Source organism: Cryptomeria japonica, chromosome 8, assembly GCF_030272615.1.
Source record: "Cryptomeria japonica chromosome 8, Sugi_1.0, whole genome shotgun sequence".
NCBI lineage: Eukaryota > Viridiplantae > Streptophyta > Pinopsida > Cupressales > Cupressaceae > Cryptomeria > Cryptomeria japonica.
The window spans coordinates 249,878,162-249,904,734 of NC_081412.1; the positions used below are offsets into that span (position 1 = coordinate 249,878,162).

At 37.2% G+C, this 26,573-nt stretch overlaps 1 protein-coding gene across 1 annotated transcript; it reads right to left on the minus strand.

Annotated features, from left to right (window-relative positions):
- Nucleotides 1-24,463: 24,463 nt before the first annotated feature.
- LOC131060025 (uncharacterized) lies at nucleotides 24,464-25,626 on the minus strand. Its single transcript, XM_059210313.1, has 4 exons — nucleotides 25,447-25,626; nucleotides 25,153-25,377; nucleotides 24,708-24,855; nucleotides 24,464-24,519 (listed from the first exon to the last, which is right to left on the minus strand). Exons 1-4 carry the CDS (start codon nucleotides 25,624-25,626, stop codon nucleotides 24,464-24,466), a joined length of 609 nt encoding a protein of 202 aa, XP_059066296.1.
- Between the last annotated feature and the right edge of the window lie 947 nt (nucleotides 25,627-26,573).

Below are 26,573 nucleotides of genomic sequence, written 5' to 3' on the forward strand. Positions count from 1 at the left end.
GTACATTCTTACCCCCACAAACACAATCAAAATATGAAAATTGCTTTTTTTCTTTTTTCTTTCTTTCTTTTTAAAAAAAAAATTAATTTATTATGTTTTGGATTCATTTTTATTCCAATGATCTTTTGTGTAATAATGAATGTATAAAAGGTATTTTTTAATTGAAAAATGGTTATGCAATTTAATCCTTATTTCTAAATGTACTTATCTCTAAGAACCAATCTTGATTTGCAACTGATCTCTTTTCTACCTCAAGTCAAATCTACAATTATTGATGTTAGATTTAAAGGAGTAGTTTCAGTTCTTTTTAGACCATACAATCACCAAATCTAAGTTTGTTGCATTCTTGAGCTATCATTGGCTGTTGCATGCATTATCAAGAGTGTCCTTCAAAGAACTTGCATTTCACTAACATCTAAGACATGTTAAATCATTATTTGTACATGGTTTGACATAAAAGAAGCAATTATACTTGTCATGTGTAAACCACTAAAATCAGTGATACTATCAAAATAGACTAAGAACATCAAGATGATCTAAAAGTAGCATTCTAATAGTTTGTAAAGATTAGATCTATGAGCTCAATTTAGATATGTGAGACAAATCAAATCTACTTTTTGGGGATCTAATTGATAGTCACAAAAGTCACTCGAAGCAATAAACAAAGCACTCATCTAATCTTCATTGGTATTTATGCACTATTGATGAATTATATTTAATCATTTGTCAAAATTGATATAATAATTGTTTTACTCAACTTATAAAAATATAATTCATTTATATTTTTTTAACATTTTTCATAAAAAAATTTCTAAAGTAAATTTTGAATGCTTATGTTACCTATGTATTTACTCTAGATTTATGCAAAAGGGGTATTATTCACCCTTTTAATTACGAAAGGATTGCATATTTTTCCTTTCAAGATTGTATTAGATGAAAAGGAAATTTTTGAATAGAACATCAAAAGTTCTAAAGCATTATAATTAAAGTATATTTTTTCATGTCCTTTTTACTATGAATTGTCATATGAAGGATAATGTTGAATAGATAATTATTACCAAAAAATTACATGATAGTAATTTGTACCAATATTTATAATTCATAGATTTCATGTTGATAAGTGGTGATTAATGTCAAGATATAGTGTAGCCTAGCTTATGGATAAAAAAAAATCAGGATATAAAGTGTTTTTACTTAACTTTTCTCACAGTGTTTAATTAAATGTTTATTTATGCTGAATTAAATATAAGAAAAGGAATTTAAATTAAGAACAATTTAAGTGATAAGTTAGGTGATAATTTTGATATGTTATAGGAGGTGGAGATTGATGTTAATAATATTCTTCTAGTGATCTCTTAAGTGTACAAATAATTATGAAAGTAAGATTTTAGTGCTACATGCAAGAACCTAACAAGAAAAACATAAGTGTGTTAATGGTGTTTTTTAAAGTGTGTTGTGTGTAATTTAATGTTTCACTAAGGCTATTTCCAAGTAGCTATCATCAATTACTAATCACGAAGTTGAGATTGACAAATTAACATGAGATAATACTAGAAAAATGATAAAAATGGAAACACGCATATCATAAATGGAAATGAGGGAAATGGTAAAACATAAAATCAATAATAGTTGAAAATGGGATAAGGGAAGCACAAAGAGACACAAAGCCAAACCTCCTCATATTTTGAGCTAAGGACTTGGCCATATGGAAATCCTATGTCCAACCTTAAGAAGATGGCCTAAGGTGGTAGCATCATCCTTTTATGTTAGAATAACCAATAAATTTTATACAATGTTTCAAATAAACTACTAATTACTTCTTAGTATGGACACTTGTCATGGAAATAAGTAGAGAATCGAGTAAAATGGTAAAATATGCCCAAACTAAACCAAAATACAATGAGAGGTAAAGAAAAACGTAAAATATAAGAGAACATTTAGAATAAAGACATATTTATACCAAATCTCAGTTGTACAAATCACCAAGAGGTTTTCATTCTAGTTTGGAGAGATTCTAAGCTAAATATTTGGTCATTTGAAAAGCCTATGTCCAATCCTCAAGAGATGTCATGCCCTAATTCCTAACTCTAAGATGTCATCTCATAGTGGCCAACTCTAGGGAGGTGTTCAAGGAGTGTCCAAGTCTAGTATGTCAAATTCAGTTTAAATTTTACAATAAAATCCATCTTGTCATTCCAAACTCACTTTTATGTTAGCACTTTTCAAGGTTCCTCATAGATTATTTTGTATTTGACATGCAAACACTATTTTAAAGAGTGGACCCTACAAAACATAATGGTTATTGGTGAGTCTACCTTAATCAATGGCCTTGTGGGATTTCAAGCATAAATCCACTTGTCATATAGCTATCAAGGCATAATCAAGGAAAAAACCTAGTAGTTAATGGAAAATGGCAATAAGGGTAAACCCACGTAAGTGAGTCCCAAACTTACAACATCACATTTTTTAACTCACACAGAAGTGAAAAGTTAAAAACACCTTTATTCAAAGGTACATAAAAAATACCTTCATTCAAAGGTTTAAAATGTAAAGAAAACTTTAAATGAAGGTAATTTTGGAAAATATAAAAAATGGGACCTTTGTTCAATGGGGCTCCCTTTTTCCCATTTTTTTGGAAATTTAATTACCTTCTTTCGATGGTTTTGTAGCGTCCTAAAATTGTGACACTTGCAATTTCGACTGCATTTGGGTCTTCACGATGGCGACGCAACACTTAACCTAAATGGAGACCCCGAAACCTGTTTACGACACCAAAAACTGCATTTTTCAGCACCCTGGCCTGATCCCTCCTTGCACCCTATTATCCCAGGAGGTGGGACCATGGCGCCCAACGCCCTGGTCCCTGGCCCTATTTTTGGGCCCGGTCTCTTTTGGGTCTCGGGTCTTTATGTTTGCAAATTGGAAAATAACATTTCCTGGTCGGCCTAAGGTCGGGAAAATCAGTCTATCAGCCCTAATTGACAAGTATATAAACTACATTTCCTCTCCCATTTTGGAAGATGGAAAAAAGCCGAAAATGATATTCAAGCATTCAAGCATTCAAGCATTCAAGCATTCCTTCAAGCAATTGATCATTCTAAGTCTCCATTCAAGGCTAAGTGTTGCATTCAAGACAAGGATTCAACCATTGAAGAGAAGATCACATACAACATACAACATACTACATACATTACACCTTCGCATGTAAGAATACAAACATTCTTACAACAAGGTATTAGTACTTGTTTACATTACAAACATTTACATTTACAACATTCTCATTTCTTGGTTAATTCCAAAACCGGGGTTTGACCTAAAGGCAAACCCCTCATCCCTAACCCCCCAATTGTCCTCTCTTTTCTGTGTGTAGGTTGCAGGTACGCGGCTGTAATTGAAGATCTGGAATCCTTGTGCAGAGACGAACAGATCCACCTTCGTTTCGCGGATTTTTCGGAGGACCGTGTGCACGTCGGGCGCCATCGTCCCGTCAACTTTCGCTCAAATTTGCAGAACGGCACCGTCTCAACATTTTACTGCTAATTCCAGGTCCGCAGCTTCATCCCATATCCCTATCTCTATTTATAAGCGAATCTTTCCTACTTTACATGCATTCCTAGTTCAATCTTTCTATCTACATTCTTTACAAAAGAGGGTATCCTTGATGACTTAACCCTTGAAACTCATTTAGAATCCAATCTTGCATTGTGTGGGATTGGATCTTGTGGGTTTCAACCCCTCTTTTGAATGTAAAGTCTCCCCTAAGTGAAAACCATCAACCCTAGTGACTCTCCCTTCTCTCTCCTTGGAGTTGGGGAGGGGAGAACAACTAGGGTTCGATTTTTCCGCTTTACAAGTTTTTTGTGGAAATGGAATACCTTCAAACAAAGGTCCCTAAATACCTTCAAATAAAAGGCCCTAAAATTGACCTTTCCATCTTAGGCCTTAAATTTTTCTAAATATAACTCTAGCATAGGAGATAGGAAATCATCAAAAGCAAATCAAAATACTAATCTAGCTCAATCACAAAAGCTCATTGCAATGATAACAATCCTAATTACATCCAATAAAGACATGAAAATGAAACATTCAAAACTAAAGACTATGCAAACCAAATGTAGATCTAAATGCTTCCTTCATGCAGCTCCATTGTCCTTCTTTCTTCTCCAAATAGCTTGGTTGTGGATCTCACCTACTAGTGCATGATCATGATATAAAAGCAAGTAGACAAGATGGTTGCTCAAGAGTACTCAAAGCGTGATTGATTCGACAAAGTAATTCAAAACAAGCGATTATTAGATTAGGATTGAAGAAATTCATCCAATTTATAGATAAATTGGAGAAAAGACAAGATTAGCATGAAATTGATATTAGAGGCAATTGATTTCAAAATGGGAAAAATGAGTGGAAAGAAGAAGGTTATGACACCTTCTATGTCATGAATTATGACATATTGCCAATGCAAAGGTTAATAGACTAGAGGCTTATGACATCTTGCTATGTCAAAAGTATGACGCATGAGAAATTCATGCTTCCACCGAAGCACAAAAATAGGGAGAACTAGAGAGACATTTAATTAGGTGGAAATTAAATTTGACAAATTAGAAAATAGGTGGAAATTAGGAATTAGGAAAATTAGAAAATTAGAAAATCAGAAATGAAGAAATTAAGAATTTAGTGAATTAATTAATAATTTCTCATTTATTAATAATTCACAAAGAGGGAATTTTAGGAAATTAGGTAAATCAATTAATAATTTGTCATTTATTAATTAATTCACAAAAAAGAGGAATAATTAGTTAGCCAATTAAATTAAACATTTAATTGTGACACGAAGACCTAGGATAAATAAATAAATTTTTTAACCTAGATGGAGAAAATGGAGAGAAGATGACAAACAAGGTTAAATGAATAAATCATAAAACCCTAAAAGATAAATTAGAAACGCAAGGACGACAATTAGGTCTTGATATAAAATTGATTTGATGTTGATTCGATCATGATTTTGAATTGATAAATGATCAATGCTGATGAACGATTTGATTGATAAATGCGCCAATTGACGAGGAACAATGACAAATTGATCCAAATTGATAAAGACGACGATCAATGGCAAGTTGATTGCAAAACGACAAAATTGACAAGAGGACAAGGATCGATGACAAAATAGATTGCAAGACGACAAGATTGAAAATGACCACGATCGATGACAAATCGATCGCCAAATGATAAGATTGATAAGAGGACAAAACCCTAATTAGGATTGACGGTGTCCAAAATGATGACAAATGAGCATGCACATTGATGCGACAGGATAAGATCGATCAAAATCATGATTGGATAGTGTTGTCGACAAGACCAAATTTGAGAGCGAGACGAATGAAGAATGTAGAAGAATGACTCGATGCTCGCAAATGATAAAGACCAAGTGCGAATCATAGGAGAAATGTTAATGCGATGCAAAAACCTAAAATGAGGCCATGCACAAATGTTAAAGTATGATTTCGCAAGCGTTGACCATTTTTAGGTGTCTACATTTTGCCCCTCTTTGAGACAATGCGATTTTAAGCGTTGTTTCAAAGAACAATAATGAAAATGCCCCAAACAATAATAATGACATATGCATGCCCCCTTGAGGAATTGGCCGGAAACATGCACAAAAGAGGCCAATTGATCGATAAAAATGATAGAAAATGATAGGAGCAAATAGACTGACAATCGGAGACCAAATGCACGAAGGACAAGCAATCAAAGACGCAAAAGACCGTAACCAACATAAGATGGAGAGGGTGCACGTCCATCTATGCACTGACAAAGATCTATAAATGAGGCAAAGAGAATGAAATTTGCTCATTTGCACTAGCCCAAGAGGATAATTTGTTGCTCTGGAAAAGGACACTTGCAGAGAGATGACAAACATTCCAACGGCAGATCACCTCGGAGAACGTGTACGCACATTCAAACGATCGAACGACGCGGGAGAAGCGGTATGTATCTCAAAAACCCATGTTTTCAATTTTATGAATTTGATTTGCTTGCGGGACATTGCGGGGCCCACAGGGGATGCAGAAAGAGACTCCTACGCTTGTGTAGGGCGAATCCTGCACTTGTGTAGGGGGACACAGGTGCAGGACATGTGACACAGGCGCAGGACTCATCATACAAGCGCAATTGTGCATTGGCAACTCAATTTTGGTCCAAAACAGCATGCAAATGATCTAAAAAGGGGGGATAAGGGTAGGATAGGTTAAAATGGCTTAAAAAGATCCTGATTTGTGGATGAAAATGAGGAAATGCAACCCGTAGGAGCAAACCCTAATACTGACAAAATATGCCCCAATTGTGATGCAGAGTCGACAGTATCCATTGATCATGCGAGAGAACCGACCAGATTGCTTCATGCTACGACATAGACTCAGGAGCACAGACAGAGATACCTTGGCAGGACTGGGGATATACTATGTTACATTCATGCCCGAGATTAGGGCAAACACAGGACTGCTTACCGCATTGGCAGAGCGATGGCATTCAGAGACCTCCTCTTTCCATCTGGCGACTGGAGAGGCGACGGTGTATGCATGGGGACCATGTGTACTGGCTATGCTATATTTTCAGTTGCATCAGATAGCATATCAGGGAGTGCAGACTTTGAGCTGTGGAGTCACATTGCTATAGGTATGGGCATTCGAGCACATAGCCATATGTCGACCAATTACAGAGAGACAGGTAGTACGACACCGACCATATGTGTACTGCTATGGGGGAGCACTGAGATAGGGTCCTTTTGGATACATATTATATTGGCAACACGAGCTAGACAAACTGAGAGAGTTCACATGGAGGCCATATCGTGATTGTTCAGGATGGTCAAATGATAGTGATGAGCTACCATATTGTAGACAAGAGAGGTACCTGATTGGGTGACCAGTGAATCACCAGAGAGTGATTGAGTTGTACCTGCCAGAGAGAGTCAGACGACAGTTTGGAGAGAGGCAGGATGTACCTAGGAGGACTACACACTTTGCCCGATCTCACAGAGAGACGAGTCAGTGGGGGAGTATGATTTAGCCACACATAGCATATGCTGACTTCTCACAGCTACAAAAGAGACTGTGGGATTGGAGATCAGATGTAGTGGACGCCGGGACGACAGAGGAGTATGAGAGACGGTTTGCACGACAGCGGCCAGTGCCATTGACAGATCCGGATATTCCAGTACCGAGGCGACAGGAGGACTTCCCACATGCTGGAGAGGAGGAGGGAGATGATGAGGATGAGGAGGATGAGGTCAGTGATGAGGATGAGGTGGATGACGAGGACGGAGATGAGGATGGGGATGATGAGCAGGAGGCATTGCATGATATACCCATAGAGCCAGAGGCAGCTAGCATAGAGGAGATGGAGATGTGCAGGGCTACCATAGCGAGTCAGCAGGATCACATTGCGACTTTAGAGAGAGAGCATGAGCAGTTCAGAGTGGAGATAGCCAGACTCACGGCGGCTCGAGATGCAGCAATAGCTCAGGCACAGCAAGAAGAACAGAGAGTCAGTGAGTATATTGGGTCGATTCGGGATGCCAGTGCACGGGAGATGGCACAGATGCTGGTAGAGACTCGAGAGGAGATACGCCATTGGAGAACACTATATGAGAGTGTAGCTCCACCAGAGCAGAGAGCACCTTCATATTGGGCACGATCGAGGACAGAGAGCAAGGCACGCACTCAAAGGTCATTGAGCAGCATGGGGGTGAGTGGACCTATGAGACCACCACAGTCAGGACCAGGAGGGACATCATCCGCGAGACATGGTAGGGATGAGGAGGACAGAGGGAGCACCCAGTGACAGAGGCACATGCTCCTTATGACAGACAATGGACATTATGTAGCTTGATATTTTGTAGTCAGCCTGCGGGCCATACTTAGGACAGACAGTCCAATTTTGTACTCCGATATTATGATGATATATGATATGATATGCATCGATATGATGGGATGCAATGTGTTATGACTTATGTGATTTTCCATGTATGGATAACTTATGCACTATTTATGTACCATTGTGGAACATGTATGGATGCATTTTTTTTATGTGTTTTTGATGTAGTTATAATATGAAATGGATAAAATGCTTGATGTGATGCTTGGTGTAATACAAATGTACTAACCAAATGGATGCAGGATGCAGCATATGTGTTTGGGGAAATCGGAGCACTAGACTGAACTGACTATCCGAACTGATGAAAGAAATGTTAGTAAGAAGAAATGAAATAGAGGACAGTTAGAGACGAAGAAAAACTTGCTTTCAGTAATGCACTTTGTAGGTGAGAACCTTTATTTTAATATAGCAAAATGGATGCGTAGCATCATGGCATGGAAGGCCAGAGCTGAAATGCAACCCTTTTTGCAAAAGACAGACACATCACAAACAAACAGCAATCACAACAAAAAAGAAAAGAACCATGAACCATCCCAGTCGCTCTAAATCACTTAGTGACATCATCGAGCAACATAGGAACATGATCGAAGCCAAAAATAAATCAGTAAAAAGATAAAATACACAAATTCCAACAAATCAAACAAACATCTTGATCTTCATTGTCAAAAGTTGAAAGTGCTGATAGGACGATCATGCTGTCTGGTTTCAGGACATGCGGTACCCCGTCTAAGACAGGACTCAGTCTAGTTTTGAGTATACCACACCCTGTATAAGACCCATGATATTAGTGACAAGGACAAACGATTTGGAGGTTGATTGATATGACAAGTGCGATCAGTTTGAATGTCTGGTTTGAGTGAAAAAGTTCATCTGTTTACGCATGATTTCTAAAGCACAATGTTGGATTGCGTGTCGTTGGATGTATACTCAGTGATCTGTCAATGCACAAAGGGGATATTTATTGCAAAATGCTTTTCAAGTTTTCACAATTTTTTTGTGCTCATTTTTTTCAGGACTTATTTGACTTTTTAAGGATTATTTCAGGACATTATTCGATTTTTTTGGATTTATTGCAAGACATTTTTCAATTTTTATGAGATCTTTTTCAGGACATTTTTCAATTTTTATGAGATTTTTCAGGACATTTTTCAATTTTTATGATCTTTTTCAGGACATTTTTCAATTTTTATGAGATTTTTTTCAGGACATTTTTCAATTTTTATGAGATTTTTTCAGGAAATTTTTCAATTTTTATGAGATTTTTTCAGGACATTTTTCAATTTTTATGAGATTTTTTCAGGACATTTTTAGATGTAAAAGGTCCAGTGATTGATCATGACAAGGGGAACGCACCTAATGCGCATCTGAAAGATATACAAAGACCGGGACCAAAACATATGTACAAGAAACCGGAGTATGCAAGACAATGATGTTGACCAATAACAGGCCTGGAATAGAACATTGGGTCAAGACAAAGATAGACATGATAAACCGACCAAGAGAAAGCATAGCTAGAGGTCATGACAGATGGCGGAGCAATGATCTTATTACTCATGGCACCTGTTTGCCAGGTTTTCACCATGGTACTTGCCCAAAGCACCTGTTTACCAGGTTTTCACTAGAGGGCGAATCATTTTTCTTTACTTTTTTTGCTCTTTTTTCACTTTTTTGTATTTTCTTTTTTTCACTTTTTTTTTATTTTCTTGTTTTTTTGATTTTTTTTTGTATTTTCTCAGGATCATACTGGAAGAAGTGCTGATAGAAATTTATGCCCAGTACTTGCGAAGATGCATGCTGTTTACAGGATCATATAGAGGCTCACCTTCTCGTGTGGCCAGCTAATATGCCCCCGAGCCATAGGCTGCAGTCACTATGAAAGGCCCAACCCAATTAGGTTCAAACTTACCTTTTATGATGTCAGTAGACTGTACATTCTTAGGGTTTGCCTTTAAAACCAGAGCTCCCACTTTGAAGTGTCACCCTTTGACCTTCTTATTATAAGAGCGACGGAGACGGTTTTGATATGCTTGCAAATGTGTCAGGGCTGTCTGATGTTTCTCATCTAACATTTCAAGCTGATGCAACCGAGAGACTCTATGCATCTCATCATCAATCAGATGTTGCAAAGAAACACGCAAGGAAGGAATCTCCACTTCCAAGGGTAAGATGGCTTCTGCACCATACACCAAGGAATAAGGTGTTGCACCAGTAGGTGTGCGGATAGAAGTGCGATAAGCCCATAGTGCTGGATTCAACTGTACATGCCAATCTCAACCAGCGTCATTGACAACCTTCTTCAGGATCTTGATAATGGTTTTATTTGATGCTTCGGCTTGACCATTCCCCTGTGGATAGTATGGACTGGAGAAACGGTGTTGGATATGAAACTTTTCACAGAGTTCCTTGACATTTTTATTCTTGAAGGGCCAACCATTATCTGTGACTATGGCAAGAGGGACCCCGTACCGGCATATGATATAATTCAGCAAGAATAAATTTGGACACCAGTGATATAGGTCATGGGGATAGCCTCGATCCATTTTGTAAAATACTCTGTGGCTGTAATGATGAACTTGTGTCCATTTGCAGATGTCGGGTGAATCTTGCCAATAAGATCCAATCCCCATTGGGAAAAGGGCCATGGAGATATGATAGAATGAAGCTCTTGGGCTGGTGCATGAATGTAGTTTCCATGGATCTGGCATTTGTAGCACTTCTTAACAAAATCGTGAACATCTTTTTCCAGAGTGGGCCAATAATACCCTGCACGAATCAACTTTTTGGCTAAGCTAAGACCATTGAAATGGCCCCCACATATACCATCGTGAACCTCGTGTAAAGTCATTTGTGCTTCATCAGAATCCAAACACCTGAGGAGGGTATGGTCAAAGGAACGACGGTAAAGGGTGTCGGCGATGATGACATATTTGGCTGTCTGTCGAATGAAGGCTCGGCATTGGTTAGCGGAAAGGTTGGGTGGTAAGGTTTGGGATTTCAAGTATTGATATACGTCATCATACCACGGGGAGTTGGGACCAACAAGAACGCACATCACATCCGCTATCGAAATGTCAAAAGAAGGAACCAGCAATTGTTCGACTAAAAATTCACATTTGTCCATATTGTGGGGCATATTCAACATGGAAGCAATCGTAGCCATCGCATCTGCCGACTTGTTTTGCATTCTTGGAACTTGACTGAAATGGATAGCCGTGAATTTGGTCTTGAAGAAATCTACCATATGCTTATAGGGAATAAGCTTTTCATCTTTTGTTTCGTAGTCATCATTCACTTGTCAGATGACTAATTGAGAATCTCCATAGACTTGTAAACGCGTGATGTTTCAGTGGACTGCTACTCGGAGTCCTGTGACCAATGCTTCATACTCTGCAATGTTATTGGTACAATGAAAAGTTATTCTGTAGGACTTTGGAATAGCATCACCTTGACGGGTGACAAACAAGATGCCTGCTCCGGACCCGAACTTGGTATGGGATCCATCAAAGTATAACTTCCATTCATTAGAGGATGTGAGAGCAAAGACTGATTCATCTGGAAAATCAGTCAACATGGGATGATCATCATAAATAGGAGCCTCTGCAAGTTGATCTGCAATGACTTGTCCTTTTATCGCCTTTCGCTCCATATACTCAATATCAAATTCACTGAGGATCATAACCCACTTTGCTAGGCGACCCGTCAAAGCTGCTCTACTAAGCAAGTATTTTAGGGGATCAATTTTTGCAACCAGCAATGTTTGGTGATTTAACATATAATGTCGGAGCTTTTGTGTTGCAAATACCACTGCTAAGCATGCCCTTTCAATAGTTGAATAATTTAGCTCATAACCTACCAGTGTTTGGCTGATATAATAAATAGCGCGCTCTTTGCCATTCTCATCTTGTTGGGCCAAGAGAACTCCTAATGCCATTTCAGTTGCAGAAATATACAATATAAAAGGCTTTCCTTCTATAAGAGGCATTAGAATAGGCGACGACAACAAATAGTCTTTGAGATCTTGAAAGGCTGATTGACATTGCTCAGTCCATTTAAAAGCAACACCTTTATGCAATAGATGCTGGAATGGGTGACATTTGTCGGCCAACTAAGCTATGAAGCGGCGGATTGATTGGAGCTTTCCTTGCAGACTGCATAATTGACGAAGATTAGAAAGAGGAGGCATATCAATTATTGCTTTAACCTTGGCAGGGTCGACCTCAATGCCTCTATGAGAAACAATGTACCCTAGTAACTTGCCAGCTGTGACACCAAAGACACACTTCTTTGGATTGAGTCTGAGCTTGTAGGTCTCCATTCGGTCAAAGATTGGGCCCAGGATGGCTAAATGACTATCTCTTGTGACAGATTTGCATAACAAGTCATCAACATAGTCCTCCATCAAAGTATGCATGAAATCGTGAAAATTTGTCGTCATTGCTCTTTGATATGTTGCGCCTGCATTTTTAAGACCAAAGGGCATCACATTCCAATAGTAGGTACCTCAGGCACATGTGAATGCAGTCTTATGCTGATCTTCAAGAGCAATTCGAATTTGGTTATAGCCGGAGAAACCATCCATCAATGAGAGCATCTCATATCCAACAGTCATGTCAACTATGATGTCGATATTTGGCAATGGAAAATCATCCTTAGGGCATGCTTTATTGAGATCCCTAAAATCTGTGTAGATTCTGATGCCCCCAGTTACCTTGCTAACTGGTACTAAATTTGAAATCCAATCTGCATAATTGATGGGTCTGATAAAGCCCACATCCAGTAATTTTTTCAGTTCTACCTTGACCAAAAGATCCACCTGGGGATGCATCTTTCTAAGTTTCTGTTTGACAGGCTTGGCATCTGCTTTTAATGGCAAATGATGAAGGACTAATTCTGGATCAAGGCCAGGCATATCTGCATAGGACCATGCAAAGCTGATCTTCTTCTCAAGAAAGAAATTGACAAAGTCTATCTTTTCCTATTGTGATAGAGAAGCAGCAAAATGAATGACCTTAGGGTTGTCAAGTGTACCCAAATTGATTTCCTCGATCATTTCCACAAGCAATGTTGATTTGTCCTGACTTGATAGGGGTATGTCCACTCTTCCACCTTTGGGCACCTCAGAGAGGTTTTCACTTGCAGGTACGTCTTTTATTTTTACTTTTGTATGATCAGAGAGTGCCTTACGGTTTTCACTCAAAGACCTATTCTTTTGATTTTTTACTTTTTCTTTTCTTTTTTCATTTTGATGACTGGAAGAGGGAGTTGACTCCCCAAAATATGCTATGGAATCCAAATCGATAGCAAATCCTGCCTTATGATCACCTTGTGGTATGCCTTCCCGTAGTCCAAGGAATTCTGCAATTGCTTCATCATTTTGAAAACAGTCCAATGTGAGTGGTTCTTGTTGGTCATGTTGGATAAGCTGGGGATAGATGAGGGGCATGTCATCATCAATTTTCAGGAGAGAGAGAGGGCTGATATGGTAAGGATGTGAACATCTGTGGTGTCACTATCCAAATTGCTTGTATCTAATTCGAAGCTTGGATCCCAGAATGACTCTATCCAAGCATGAGGACATGTTTTAGGAAGAGGAGTTATTTCATGTTTGTCTTCCATAGTCAAATTATCAGGGTCAAGGAAAATATTGTCAAGGGCATAAGAGCTAGAAGAAAAGGAACTCCACTCCCATTCATTGGAATCAGTTTCGGGTCGGGTATCCTCAGGTGTTATTTCATCGTCAGAGTCACGCCCTTTTCCACGCGTGGTCACTTTGGAAGATGAGGGTCCAATTCGTAACGGTACAAAACCTAACCCTAAAATTGGAGGTCGCATCTTGGGTATAACAGGTTCTAGCCTTCCATTATTGTTTAGGCCTAAGGCACTGCAGCCGTCATATCCTTTCTTTTGCAGCATAGTGAATCCTTTGTCGTATTGTTCCACTGGCAACCTGACAGGTGGGGTCTCAGTTGGATCTTTGTAAAGCCAATCTATGACATCATCATCTAACGTTTCTTTGTCAAGTTCACCCCATCTTGTAAATGTAGTGGGAGGCTGATATTGAATAATGACCTTAGGCTCCTTTTGCAATAAATGCGGTTTGCCATATGATTTTGGAGATACTGGTAAATTCCCGATGAGGAATGTTTGATCCATTGAATATTCTCCGCATCCTTGGTCTTGTATCTTCAATTTTCCTTTGATAGCATATAACAATTCATTAGGATCCACATAACTATGTGATTTGGCCTCTCTATTGACTGGGACTTGCTGCTAAGGGGTACCCTTTAGAGTAGCACAAAATTGAAATGGATTAGGATCTCCTGGAATTGTTATCTCAGTTCCATTGTAAGGATATTTTAAACATTGATGATAGGTGGATGGAATTGCTTTCATTGCATGGATCATATTATAAGGGAGATCAAGGTCTAGGACCTGCAGGAAAGTGTTTTCTGTCACTGGACCGACTCGGATAGGCAATGTAATTATCCCTTTGGATGGGCGCTCAACATCATCATATGCTTTGATTGTTATTCTTTTTGAAGCATCAATGTCATTTTCTATATATCCAAGGCCAATGACCACTCTCAAGGTACAAATATTAAGACCCGCTCCGCCATCTATCAAGACTCATCGGATTTTGTAGTTATGGACAAAGACTTCAAGGTGTAAAGGATCATTGTGAGGGAGCTTATCAGGTGAGATATCATTATCAGAAAATGCGACATTTTGGGAAACAGCTAGATGTCCAATCCAGGCTTGAAACTGGTCAACATCAATATCTGTCAGGATAGTGGACTCAATTAAAGCTTTATCTAGGACTACACGATGCATGGGGGACATTTTCAACAACTCAAGGATTGATATTTGTGCAGGTGTCTTTCCTAGATGATCCAAGAGATTATACTGACTTGCAGGAGTTGGTTTGGGAGGAGCTACAGGAGCTCCTTTCAGGACTATTTTAGATCGACGAGTGGTGACTGCGCAAGAAGGATCTTGTCCCTTTACTCTCAGGGTAGAAACATACTCATTTGACGCATGAAAACAATTAATGACATTATTATAACCAGAACTTGCATAATTTGCCGTTTGAGTAGAGTTTGAAGAAGACGCCTTCCCCTTGTCATGATCAAGCAAAGGAGTTTTGAAAATGGTATGATCAGTGTTAGAGGTCGCATGGGGTGGGTCTACCTCAATTATTCCTTGCTCTAACAGGTCTTGAATCAGATGTTTCAATTGAAAACATGATGTAGTTTTATGTCCTTTGGACTGATGATATTCACAATAGGCATTATCATTCCACCAATGCGGCTTTACCACAGGTTCTGCCTTGATATCTGGTAGCTTGATAAATTTTGCTTGTATTAATTGTTTCATTACTGATTCAATAGGCTCTCCCAATGGCATAAATTGTTGAGGAGGCCCATCCCTTGATCGGAAAGGTTTGCGCTGCTGGTTTTGTTGTTGGCCTTGTTGTTGATTATATTGTTGAGTATGTTGTTGTTGAGCAACATTGCTCATTAGCGTTTGATTTTGTTCCATAGTTGACATATTAGGAACACTCAATTTCTTGATCGTGAATGGAGGTTGATTTGTATTCACTGCTCTTGCATCAACAACTCCATCATTAGTGATATTCTTGTTCTTATACCAAAATCGATTTCTGTCCCCTGAATTGTTCGTGTTGTCACTGTCTTTGTTAAGCTTAATGATTCCCTTAGCTATAGGAGCAGTTTCAATGTGCATCCCCTTCTTAATGAGTTTCTCTATAGTACTGGGACTTTTCAATTTTAGCTCATACATCATTTCTGGGACTAAATTTTGGATAAATAGATTCACTTGTTGTTCTTCAGGTATATCGAGGGAAGAACGACTATACAAGCTTCACCATCGTTGCAAAAACGTCACTAATGGTTCACCTTGCTTTTTCTTAGTGTTGCATAGATCTAACATAGTCACATCACTGTCGATGTTAAATGCAAAGTGAGATATAAACTTTTGAGCCAATTCAGACCAAGTCTTTATATTTCCTGGTAGATGCGAATACCAATCCATGGCTTGTCCTGTGAGACTTCGTGCAAATAATCGCATTAAATATGTCTCCTCATAACTCACTTCAGTACATGCCGCAAAAAATGCTCGAATGTGATCTTTTGGATTGCCATTCCCTTTATATTTTTCAAAATTAGGTGCCTCAAAATGTTTAGGGAATGGAGGCATGTATAAACTCTTATCAAATGGATTAGGACATAAATCCTGATCTGTATACAATTTTTTTGTTCCTTTAGTTTCTAATGCGTCAACTTGTCGTTGCAATTTCTCAAGTTGTTGTGCAATTGTATCAGATTTTAGAGGTCCATCATTAATCCCGGTGGGTACTCTTTGTCGATACATCGTATTTCTGATCGGTTGTTGATGTTCTGAAATGGTCGTTTTTGGTGTCTCCAGCATATAAAGTTCTTGGTACATCTCTTGTTGTTGTGGTTGTGCTATGCCTTGATATCGACCTTGTTGTTGTGCTTCTTGGAGCCTAGGTTGATATTGCAATTGAGTAGGTTGTTGATATTGCACAGGTGCCAATTGTGGTTGTGAAGTATGATAGCTTGTTTTCCTTGGCACATATTGAGGCACATATTGATGCTGACGACTCAGAATTTGTTGACTTTGTGCCAATTGTTGTCACGGTGTATATCCCATCATTTGCAAAAAACTTTGTTTAGGTGGTTTTCGTTGCTTTTCCTTAAGATGGGGTATAGCACTTGCATTAACTTGCTGTGTTGTTTGTCCAACCCACTGTGATGGTTGCAAGTTTGCATTAACTTGTAATGGTGCCGAAGGCGCTACAATTTGTTGTCGAATGCGATATTGTTGTTGTTGTACATTGCTTGTTTGCACATTCGATTGTACCTTTTGTGTATTACTCAATTGTTGTTGGTGCAAAACACTATCCGTAGCTCTTTGTGTCGCCATTATCGAAGGATCTGTCGCAACAGTGTTTGATAAATATATTCAGCTTAACGGGACATAAGAACTTTGTTGCATCATGGTATTGCTTTGGACATTAGTGATATCAGGCATTCCAATCGTGAAACTTTCTTGCATCTTAGATTTTGATCCAATTTTATGCATGAAAGGAACCACTTCTTGTTGGGGGACAGCTGTCAATATTGGCGTGGTCTTCATTTGATCTTGTGTTACAGGTGTTGTGTTGAATAATGGATTATTTATTGTTTCAAATGGTGACTTTTGAGGAATAGTCACTATCAATGCCTTTGAAGCACGTTTTCTCATCAAGGTAGGCTGAGTTTCTGGTTGCACATTTTCTTCATTTGGATGCGGAGAGAAGCTTAACAACTCACCGCCTTGTTGTTTTTGCTCACTGACTTGATCACTTGGGGAGGTCACATTACTCATCATGTTAAGATATTTTTGTGGGAACATTTTAAAGACCTTGTTCAAGAACTTATCCATCTTTTTTGTCACCTTAGGATCTTGAAGGAACATATCAATATCATTAGAAGCATCAAAATCTGATGAGGAATCTGGTTGGACATTTGGATTCGCTTCTTGTTGAATGCCTTGATCTGAACCAAATCCTTGTGAAAGAGTTTGTTCTTCATATAATGTTTGAGTTTGAATGTCATGTTGCGGGTGTGGTTGATTCCAATTGAAAGGTGCACTTCCTCTTCGAGTTGGTGGAACACTCCCATGTCCTGGTTTCATAGGTACAAACACTGGTTCATATAATGGAGGTGGTCCAAGTTGAACCATTCCATATGGTGGTAAAGATGTGTTTGATGAACCTTCAATTTGCACTGTTTGACTAGTTTGAAACTGTGAATTTGCTATGTTGTCAATGGGTTGATACGTTGGTTCACCCATCTTTTTAGATTTTGATCTTGTTTCAACAGGCATGTCACTTATGCAAATGCAATATTTTTGGGAATTTTTCAAGGATACTATATGATATGCAACTAAATGCAAACTGAATAGATGAAAATGCAATCTATGGCAAGAATGCAATCTATGTTTTTGGTTGTCTTTGAAGATTTTTGACAAACTTTTGAATGCAAATCTAAAAGAGAAACCCTTAGGAAATTGGAATGATGCCTAGACCCCAAAGGACAAAAGGACCAAGTGACAAAAGGACAACATGACAATGTCTCCCCTATATGCTTGGATACTAAGCTAGGTTTGACGAAATGACATTGATGACAAAAGGACAAAAGGTTTGATAAGGTCTAGACTTCCTAACAATGACTTAGGGTTTATCAAAGATTTAGATTACTCAAGTATGACAAAAACTAGTTTTGACACTATATGCAAAGGGACAATTACTATGAAAATGACTCTAATATGATATGATAATGACCTAAGCTTAATGAAGAAACCTAGGGTATGCAATGTATGACAATGGTATGACTTTAATGCAAGAGGACATATGCAAATGGATGACCCTTATTGATATGCAAAGGAGTATGACTTAGGTGAAACCTAACCTTGGTAGTTGACAATGACTTTGCAAAATGCAAACCTAGGATGAACCTAAATCTAAGTGACATGAATGTTGAGACAAGATTTTGAAAAATGTTTGACAACCATGTTTGAAGGTGTTTCTTGAACTTTGTTGGATGAAATGTTCTTGTGTTTAACCTTGTTTTGAATCAATTTGCCTTGTTTTTGAAATGAGATGCAATTCAACTTTTGACAAACAAAGAAGACAAGATATTTCAACGTAGACTCAAGACAATCATGCTCATTCACACATTTCTTATGGTAGGCAAGGACAATAGGTACTTGAGAGGTAGACTCATTATGAGATTCAAGGAGAATACATAGATGCTTGACCCCACAGGCTCCCCTCCACGGCACTCACTTCTCAGGGCAGCCAAGCATCAGTCCCCATGGAAATCTCCCCATGGTGAACTTAGTATCTCTTCCAAGTATCCGTACTTGTCCTTCTCTAGAAGGGTTCTTGGCCTCTAAAAACAAGGTGTTTAGTAAGGATTTATGTTAAGCGTTACTCCTTGATGTCACGCAAGCGTGATTGAGACATTAAGCCCATCAAGATACCAAACAAATGTAGTCGCGCAAGCATGATTTAGACCGTGAGGCCCTACTTAGATGTTGATATGAGAGAGAGTTCAAGGGTCATCACTTCCCAAGTAACTGCAATTCCCACGTAACCCTTCCTTCAAAGCTTTCACCCATCAGGTATTTGTTTATAGTGAGTTAGAATGCCAAGGTATTCTAGCCGTACTCACTTTGGGTCGTTCCCTTTTCACGATTATCACTTGCTTGCAAAAGCAAATGGTCGAGAAGGCAGGCCCTCTAAAGGTGACACACAATCAAAGACATGAGCATGGTATTGAAGATCTGGATTTCTGATCACCCTAAGAAGGATGAGAGCATACTCTCCTACTACAATGTCACACTCGACAATCAAAGCAAACATACATTCATTCCATCCTATTTAGAAATCACTAGGTGCCTAAATATTAATTGCAAACACAAAGTTTAGTTGTAGTCCAAGGCAACCTGCAAAACCCAAGTCAGAAGTTTGATATGTTTAATCTTTGACTATCGAACTTGCATAAAACGTGTTAGTAGTTTCATTTATTGTCTTTGCCATGCGTATGCCAAGGTGCTGCATAAAGAATCAGTACCAACAACCAAAAAGCAGAAAACAGAATGCAAAATAAATAATTTTCAAGTAAAACACTGCTTCTTTTTTTTACCTCTGTTTCTGGACTTTACACAGGTGCAGAATTCATAACACAGGCGCAGAATGCATGACACAGGCGCAGGTTGTCTTTAACATAGGCGCAGGTTGTCTCACACAGGCGCAGAAGTCCCCAGAAAGCCCTGCATTGCCCTATTTTTTGGGTTTTTGACCTGCAAATCAACTCAAAAGCACTCAAAAACACAGTTAAGGAGTTAGATGGTTAGTGTTCATGTCGGGTTCACCAATTAATGTAGCATAGGAGATAGGAAATCATCACAAGCAAATCAAAATACTAATCTAGCTCAATCAAAAAAGCTCATTGCAATGATAACAATCCTAATTACATCCAATAAAGACATGAAAATGAAACATTCAAAACTAAAGACTATGCAAACCAAATGTAGATCTAAATGCTTCCTTCATGCGGCTCCATTGTCCTTCTTTCTTCTCCAAATAGCTTGGTTGTGGATCTCACCTACCAGTGCATGATCATGATATAAAAGCAAGTAGACAAGATGATTGCTCAAGAGTACTCGAAGCGTGATTGATTCGACAAAGTAATTCAAAACAAGCGATTATTAGATTAGGATTGAAGAAATTCATCCAATTTATAGATAAATTGGAGAAAAGACAAGATTAGCATGAAATTGATATTAGAGGCAATTGATTTCAAAATGGGAAAAATGAGTGGAAAGAAGAAGGTTATGACACCTTCTATGTCATGAATTATGACATATTGCCAATGCAAAGGTTAGAAGACTAGAGGCTTATGACATCTTGCTATGTCAAAAGTATGACACATGAGAAATTCATGCTTCCACCGAAGCACAAAAATAGGGAGAACTAGAGAGACATTTAATTAGGTGGAAATTAAATTTGACAAATTAGAAAATAGGTGGAAATTAGGAATTAGGAAATTTAGAAAATTAGAAAATTAGAAATGAAGAAATTAAGAATTTAGTGAATTAATTAATAATTTCTCATGTATTAATAATTCACAAAGAGGGAATTTTAGGAAATTAGGTAAATCAATTAATATTTTTTTCATTTATTAATTAATTCACAAAAAAGAGGAATAATTAGTTAGCCAATTAAATTAAACATTTAATTGTGACACGAAGACCTAGGATAAATAAATAAATTATTTAACCTAGATGGAGAAAATGGAGAGAAGATGACAAACAAGGTTAAATGAATAAATCATAAAACCCTAAAAGATAAATTAGAAATGCAAGGACGACAATTAGGTCTTGATATAAAATTGATTTGATGTCGATTCGATCATGATTTTGAATTGATAAATGATCAATGCTGATGAACGATTTGATTGATAAATGCGCCAATTGATGAGGAACAATGACAAATTGATCCAAATTGATAAAGACGATGATCGATGGCAAGTTGATTGCAAAATGACAAAATTGACAAGAGGACAAGGATCGATGACAAAATAGATTGCAAGACGACAAGATTGAAAATGACCATGATCGATGACAAATCGATCGCCAGATGATAAGATTGATAAGAGGACAAAACCCTAATTAGGATTGACGGTGTCCAAAATGATGACAAATGAGCATGCACATTGATGCAACAGGATAAGATTGATCAAAATCATGACTGGATAGAGTTGTCGACAAGACCAAATTTGAGAGCGAGACAAATGAAGAATGTAGAAGAATGACTCGATGCTCGCAAATGATAAAGACCAAGTGCGAATCATAGGAGAAATGTTAATGCGACGCAAAAACCTAAAATGAGGCAATGCACAAATGTTAAAGTATGATTCCGCAAGCGTTGACCATTTCTAGGTGTCTACAATAATTATTTCTAACATTGGGGTGGACAAACAAATGGAATGAATCTAAAAAGACAATTTGCAAGATCATAATGAGTAATCTTACCAATGAGTATAATATTCAATGTATTTAATTTGATTAGTATATTTATTTTCTATGTTTTAGTGAAGATAGGTTTTTCAGCAATCGTGAAGGACTATATTACACATGCATGAAAAAATAGTAAAATAGATAATTAGAAAATTAGAAAATAATTGTAATCTAGATATTGATATTCTTATTTTAAAGAAAAAATAAGTTAATTTGGCTTAATATAAAAAAAGTTATGCAGTACCAAAGTAACTTCTGTAATAATTACAATTAATCTCACTTCAAAAAGTTATAAAAATAAACTATATAATAGAAAATTGTATAAAAAATATGTGCACTAGATATTGGTATTATAAATCCACATTTAAAATTTTATAATTTTATCCTTCCTACAAATAAAGTTATGTCAGATTGAAGTAACATCACTTTTTAAAAATATTCTTAACTATAAAAAATAAGCTATTAAAATTTATGTAAAAAGCTCACAAATTGATTCTTAAAAACTAAAAAATATATATTTATAATTTAGAGACAAAATCTAAAAAATAATTAGTTCATGTCATCTTCAAATTCTTAAAATTTTATTTGCTATAGGTGTCAAAAAATCAAAATTTCGTGAAAATTATTGATTTTAGTATCCTACTTTGACCAAAATTATGGGATCACTTGAAAAAGGATTCACAAAGGCAAGATTGGAAGAAAGAGAAAATCGTGTTAGCATTGTATTGGCATTGATGTCAACATGTAATGTACAGGGCTGATTTGGTGGAGTTGCAGAAGAGATGTGTTGCAGGAGAAAAATATGTTGCAGGTTGTAGAGTGTTGGCAGATATGCATATGGGTTGGATCCATGTGTTTCAAAGTTGGCATCATATCCTACATTGGTCTAATAGACTGTTGGATTCATTGGGTTCATTATATATTTGTTGCAGATCAAAAATAGTGAAACCCTTGTGTTGTCCATTCTTTGTATAATCGAGTCATCATGTGAAAATGGAAGTGTGACAATCTTTTGTTTTGTGCCCAAAACCCTTGTTTCGCCCGATCCCCTGACCTCCTATATGTGTTATATCTTATGGGCTTCTACTTTATTGGTTAAATTTGTATCGGATTATTGTTGTTCGCTGGTAGCATGTCGCTTTTTGTTCTTAAGTATTTGTTCCATCTTCTGCCCGATCTCCGATAGTGGTCCCCACTCGTGCTTCATTTTTTCTATCTATAGACTCCTTTGTATTATTGGGTCAATGCGTTTAACTGGAAGTATGTCGCCATGTATCTCCTTGTTATTGATAAACTTATAAGGCACTAAGAGGGGGGTGAATCAGTGCAAGAAAAAACCTTAAGAATTTGATTACACCTCTTAACAACTTTAAAATCTATAGACATGCAAGGAAAATAATCACATAAGTAAACACTACATAAAACATGCCAACCATAACACAATGATTTATACGTGGAAACCCAAAAGGGAAAAACCACAGTGGGAGTTAGTACCCACAAGATTCACTATCTACAGAATAGAAACCTTTGACCGGTTAAGGTCTTACAAATATGCCCTGTTAGGAGTCACCCGGTGAAGGGATTTGCTATGATGAGCCCTGTTAGGAGCAACCTCACAAGAGGATTTAAACTCAGATGTTGAGCTACCCTGTTAGGGGATTTACATAGTAAGGCTTGTTAGGACCTACCAGGTTAAGGGATTTTGTTGTTGTAACTATTAGGATAACAACAGTTCAATGATCTTCATATAACATTTTTTTGTTTGATAAGATCCACTTCAATTCCTCCAAAACTTCAACAACACATCAATACAGAGCTTCACTAATCATCGCACAATCAGAATCTCAATATTCACCTTTGATCTCATACATGCATTCATAACACATCACACTTTTTATAGACATCAACTTAGTCGGCTCATAACCTTGGAACAATTTCCTAGGTTCAATGAATCTAGACAAACTTACATTATATGCCGAACTTATGTCGGCCACCGAAATAACAAACCAAAAATAAAACAAAACAATACCGGTTTACCGATCTTAGTGACTTTATCACTACCGGTTAAGTGTTCTTCCAGATAGCCTGCTTTGTACATCAAATCTTGATCATCCTATTGAATCTGCTAATGCGGTTATGAATATAGCACCAGATACTTGTTTCCATCACACCTATAAAACCACATCATCCATCTCTTCGTCAATCGCCTATACTGGTTGCTTGAATGCAACTCTATTCTAGTTAACCGATTGAGGACCTATTTGTTGATTCATTGTTAAACTATCTTCTCTACTGGTTAAGCTTTACCGGTTGGCTTACAAGACATATGTGACTATAAAATCATAGTTTCCATCAATGACAACATAAAACAAGTCACCAATCAACTCTTTACACCAAAACATCATCATCAAGCCAACAATATCCCCCTTTGGCATTAATGACAACACTTAGGAAAATTTTTGTCTAAGTGTGCAATACAAAAATTGACTCTATTCATGACACACACTCCCCCTTAGAAATTACATGCTATTACAAAAAATTAAACCATTACAAGACTCATACTACTACTCTGAATAATGATTACAACAAAATTTTGACTGACTCTTTTCAACAACTACTCCCCCTTTGACAACAATGACAAAGGAAAGTAAATACATGAAAATATAATACATTTACATCAAAATTGCATAGCATATATAGATATAAGAGTTCAAAATGTTTTTACAATGCAATTTTAGAAAAAGCATCACTAAAATGAGATTTCAACTGCTCCAGATCATTATGCCAGGTCTCCAAAATAGTGTCGGTTATCTCCACATGTGTCTTGATCTGCCCAACAAGCTCCTCCATGGAATCTATATTATTCATCTCTGGGGTAGCAAGGATAGCTTATGACTCTTTATACCCTCTCTGCAAGATTTCAACTTTTGGTATCAACTATGTTTGTAGTTCCTACAGGGATGTTGTTCTCTTTACCTGTCCAGTTTCATAAGCTTTCAACTTATGTTGAAGTTCAACAACCGACCATCCATAGTATATTGTAGAATCATTCAAGGGCTTAAATGAATCACTTAGAAATTCAAGCTCTTTTTCTTCTTCCTATTTCTTCTTTACCAAACCATCACAAAATAAAGAAAAATTTGCCACAATAGAAAGGATATTACTGTCAATCTCCAATGCTTCCATCAAGTGGTCCTTATTAACAGTCAAAGCAACTTTAGCTTGATCAATATCTTTCATTAACTGCTTTGTCCTTTGCTTCTTATACTCCTTTTCTACACAAACATATGTCGCATCCTCAAATGTTTTCATCTGTTCACCAACATCATTAACCAATTGACCTAGCTTATCAATCAGTGTAGCAAAATTGTTTGTATCAGTCTCCGGTAATAAGATTGACAAAATTTCAACTGTATGTTTGATTGTCTCATCTTCTTTCTGTTGTTCCTTCATTCTCTTCTTCTTTTCTCTAGATTGCATTGCAGTAGCAATCTCCATTAATTATGTAGCACTCAATATATCCATATTAATGGGTCCTTGTATACTTAATGCATCATCGTCCTCATCATCATCAATTTTCTTTTTATAAGTAAAGGATAGAGGTGTCACTTGAGGTTCAGATTTCTCTATTTCCTTCTCTTCTTCCTCTTTCTTCTCTTTAGGTCCATCCTCTATCATTTCTTTTATCTTTTCTTCTTCCTTATTCTTTTCACTGTCATTTATCGATGGTGGAACAATATGTGTATGTACTGATGGATCTTCAGAGTTCTTGTCTTCTCCATCTTTCTTCTCCTCATGTCCCTGTTGTTGTTCATACATTTGCACATCATCAACCTACACATTTACACTATCAGTTGCATCAACATCATTAGTACCGGTGCAATCATCAATGATGAAAACTACCTCTGTTTGTGTATTGACCGGCTGATCATCTACCAATTGGTCTCCCATAACAATCTCATTTGGTGTAAAATCACATATATCAATATTGTTTAGAATATCTTCTGTCTCAAACTTCTTCAATTGCTCTTCCTCATCAGGAATCAAACCCAGTAATTTCTTCAATATCAACTCAGTTTCCATATGAAATGATTGGGTCTCACTAATTAACATTCTTGTCAACCTTTTCTTAGATCTGAAAGATTATTTTACCTTTGCAAGAATTTCATCTATCTCCTCTCTTGTAGCTTCAGGTTGCATATTTTTAAGAATGAATTCAATACATTCTTTGTCTTGTTTAATAGAAGCATGCCATCTTGCATCAATCTTATTATATAAAGAATTTGAAATTAGCCCTTGCAATTCAATTAGGGCTTTGATGTATTTATTCATCATGAAAACAACTGCATCCTCTATCTGTCTCTATTTATCCTCACCAAAACTATCATAAAGTTTCTTCACAACAGTTAATAAACCATACTCCTTAACATGCATTATTAACTTTTCAAAATATGTAAGCTTTGTTACCTATTTCTTTACAGTCTTGACACTAAAGTTCCAACATCCTTTGATCTCTTACCACTAGCTCTTAAGGATTTCTTCTCACCTTCTGATTTGGTTTCTTCTTCATCAACAACTACCGATTTCTTTGCTTGTTTATTTTTCCTTTTCCCTGTAGTTACCGGTGCTTTAGGTGCAAGGGGCTCAATGATTTTGCCTTTTCTCTTGAATTGTATCTTGGAAGGCTTCTCCTTCTTAGCTTTAGCAGGTATCTCTTTCTTAATCTTTGCATCTTCACTTCTTGTTTTCATACAGGTGGAGGTACTGATTGGGGCACTTGATGCACCTTCCTGTTGTGTTGCATATCTTTCTCTTGCTTCTGCAATGGCTTCCTTTGTAAAACTTTTTTGTTCAACAAATGCCTCCACTTCCTTTGTCACTTTCTTAGCAATTACCGATTTATTTAATTCAGAGTGCACCTATAGAGATTTCTCCTTGTAGGTGCCAAATCTTTATGCAATTGTATCTACCGGTTGAGTTAACAAGTGATTATCATATGCCAATAAAAGATCTACCTCGACTTCATAACC

What these genes read in the sequence shown, in the direction of transcription:
- LOC131060025 (XM_059210313.1), bottom strand. Translation starts at nt 25,626, where the DNA reads ATGGAAACTGAGTTGATATTGAAGAAATTACTGGGTTTGATTCCTGAT. An exon ending in CGGTCAATACACAAACAGAG is followed by an intron (nt 25,378 to 25,446) that starts GTAGTTTTCATC and finishes GTAAATGTGTAG; the next exon opens with GTTGATGATGTGCAAATGTA. An exon ending in TAGAGAAATCTGAACCTCAA is followed by an intron (nt 24,856 to 25,152) that starts GTGACACCTCTA and finishes GTTGGTGAACAG; the next exon opens with ATGAAAACATTTGAGGATGC.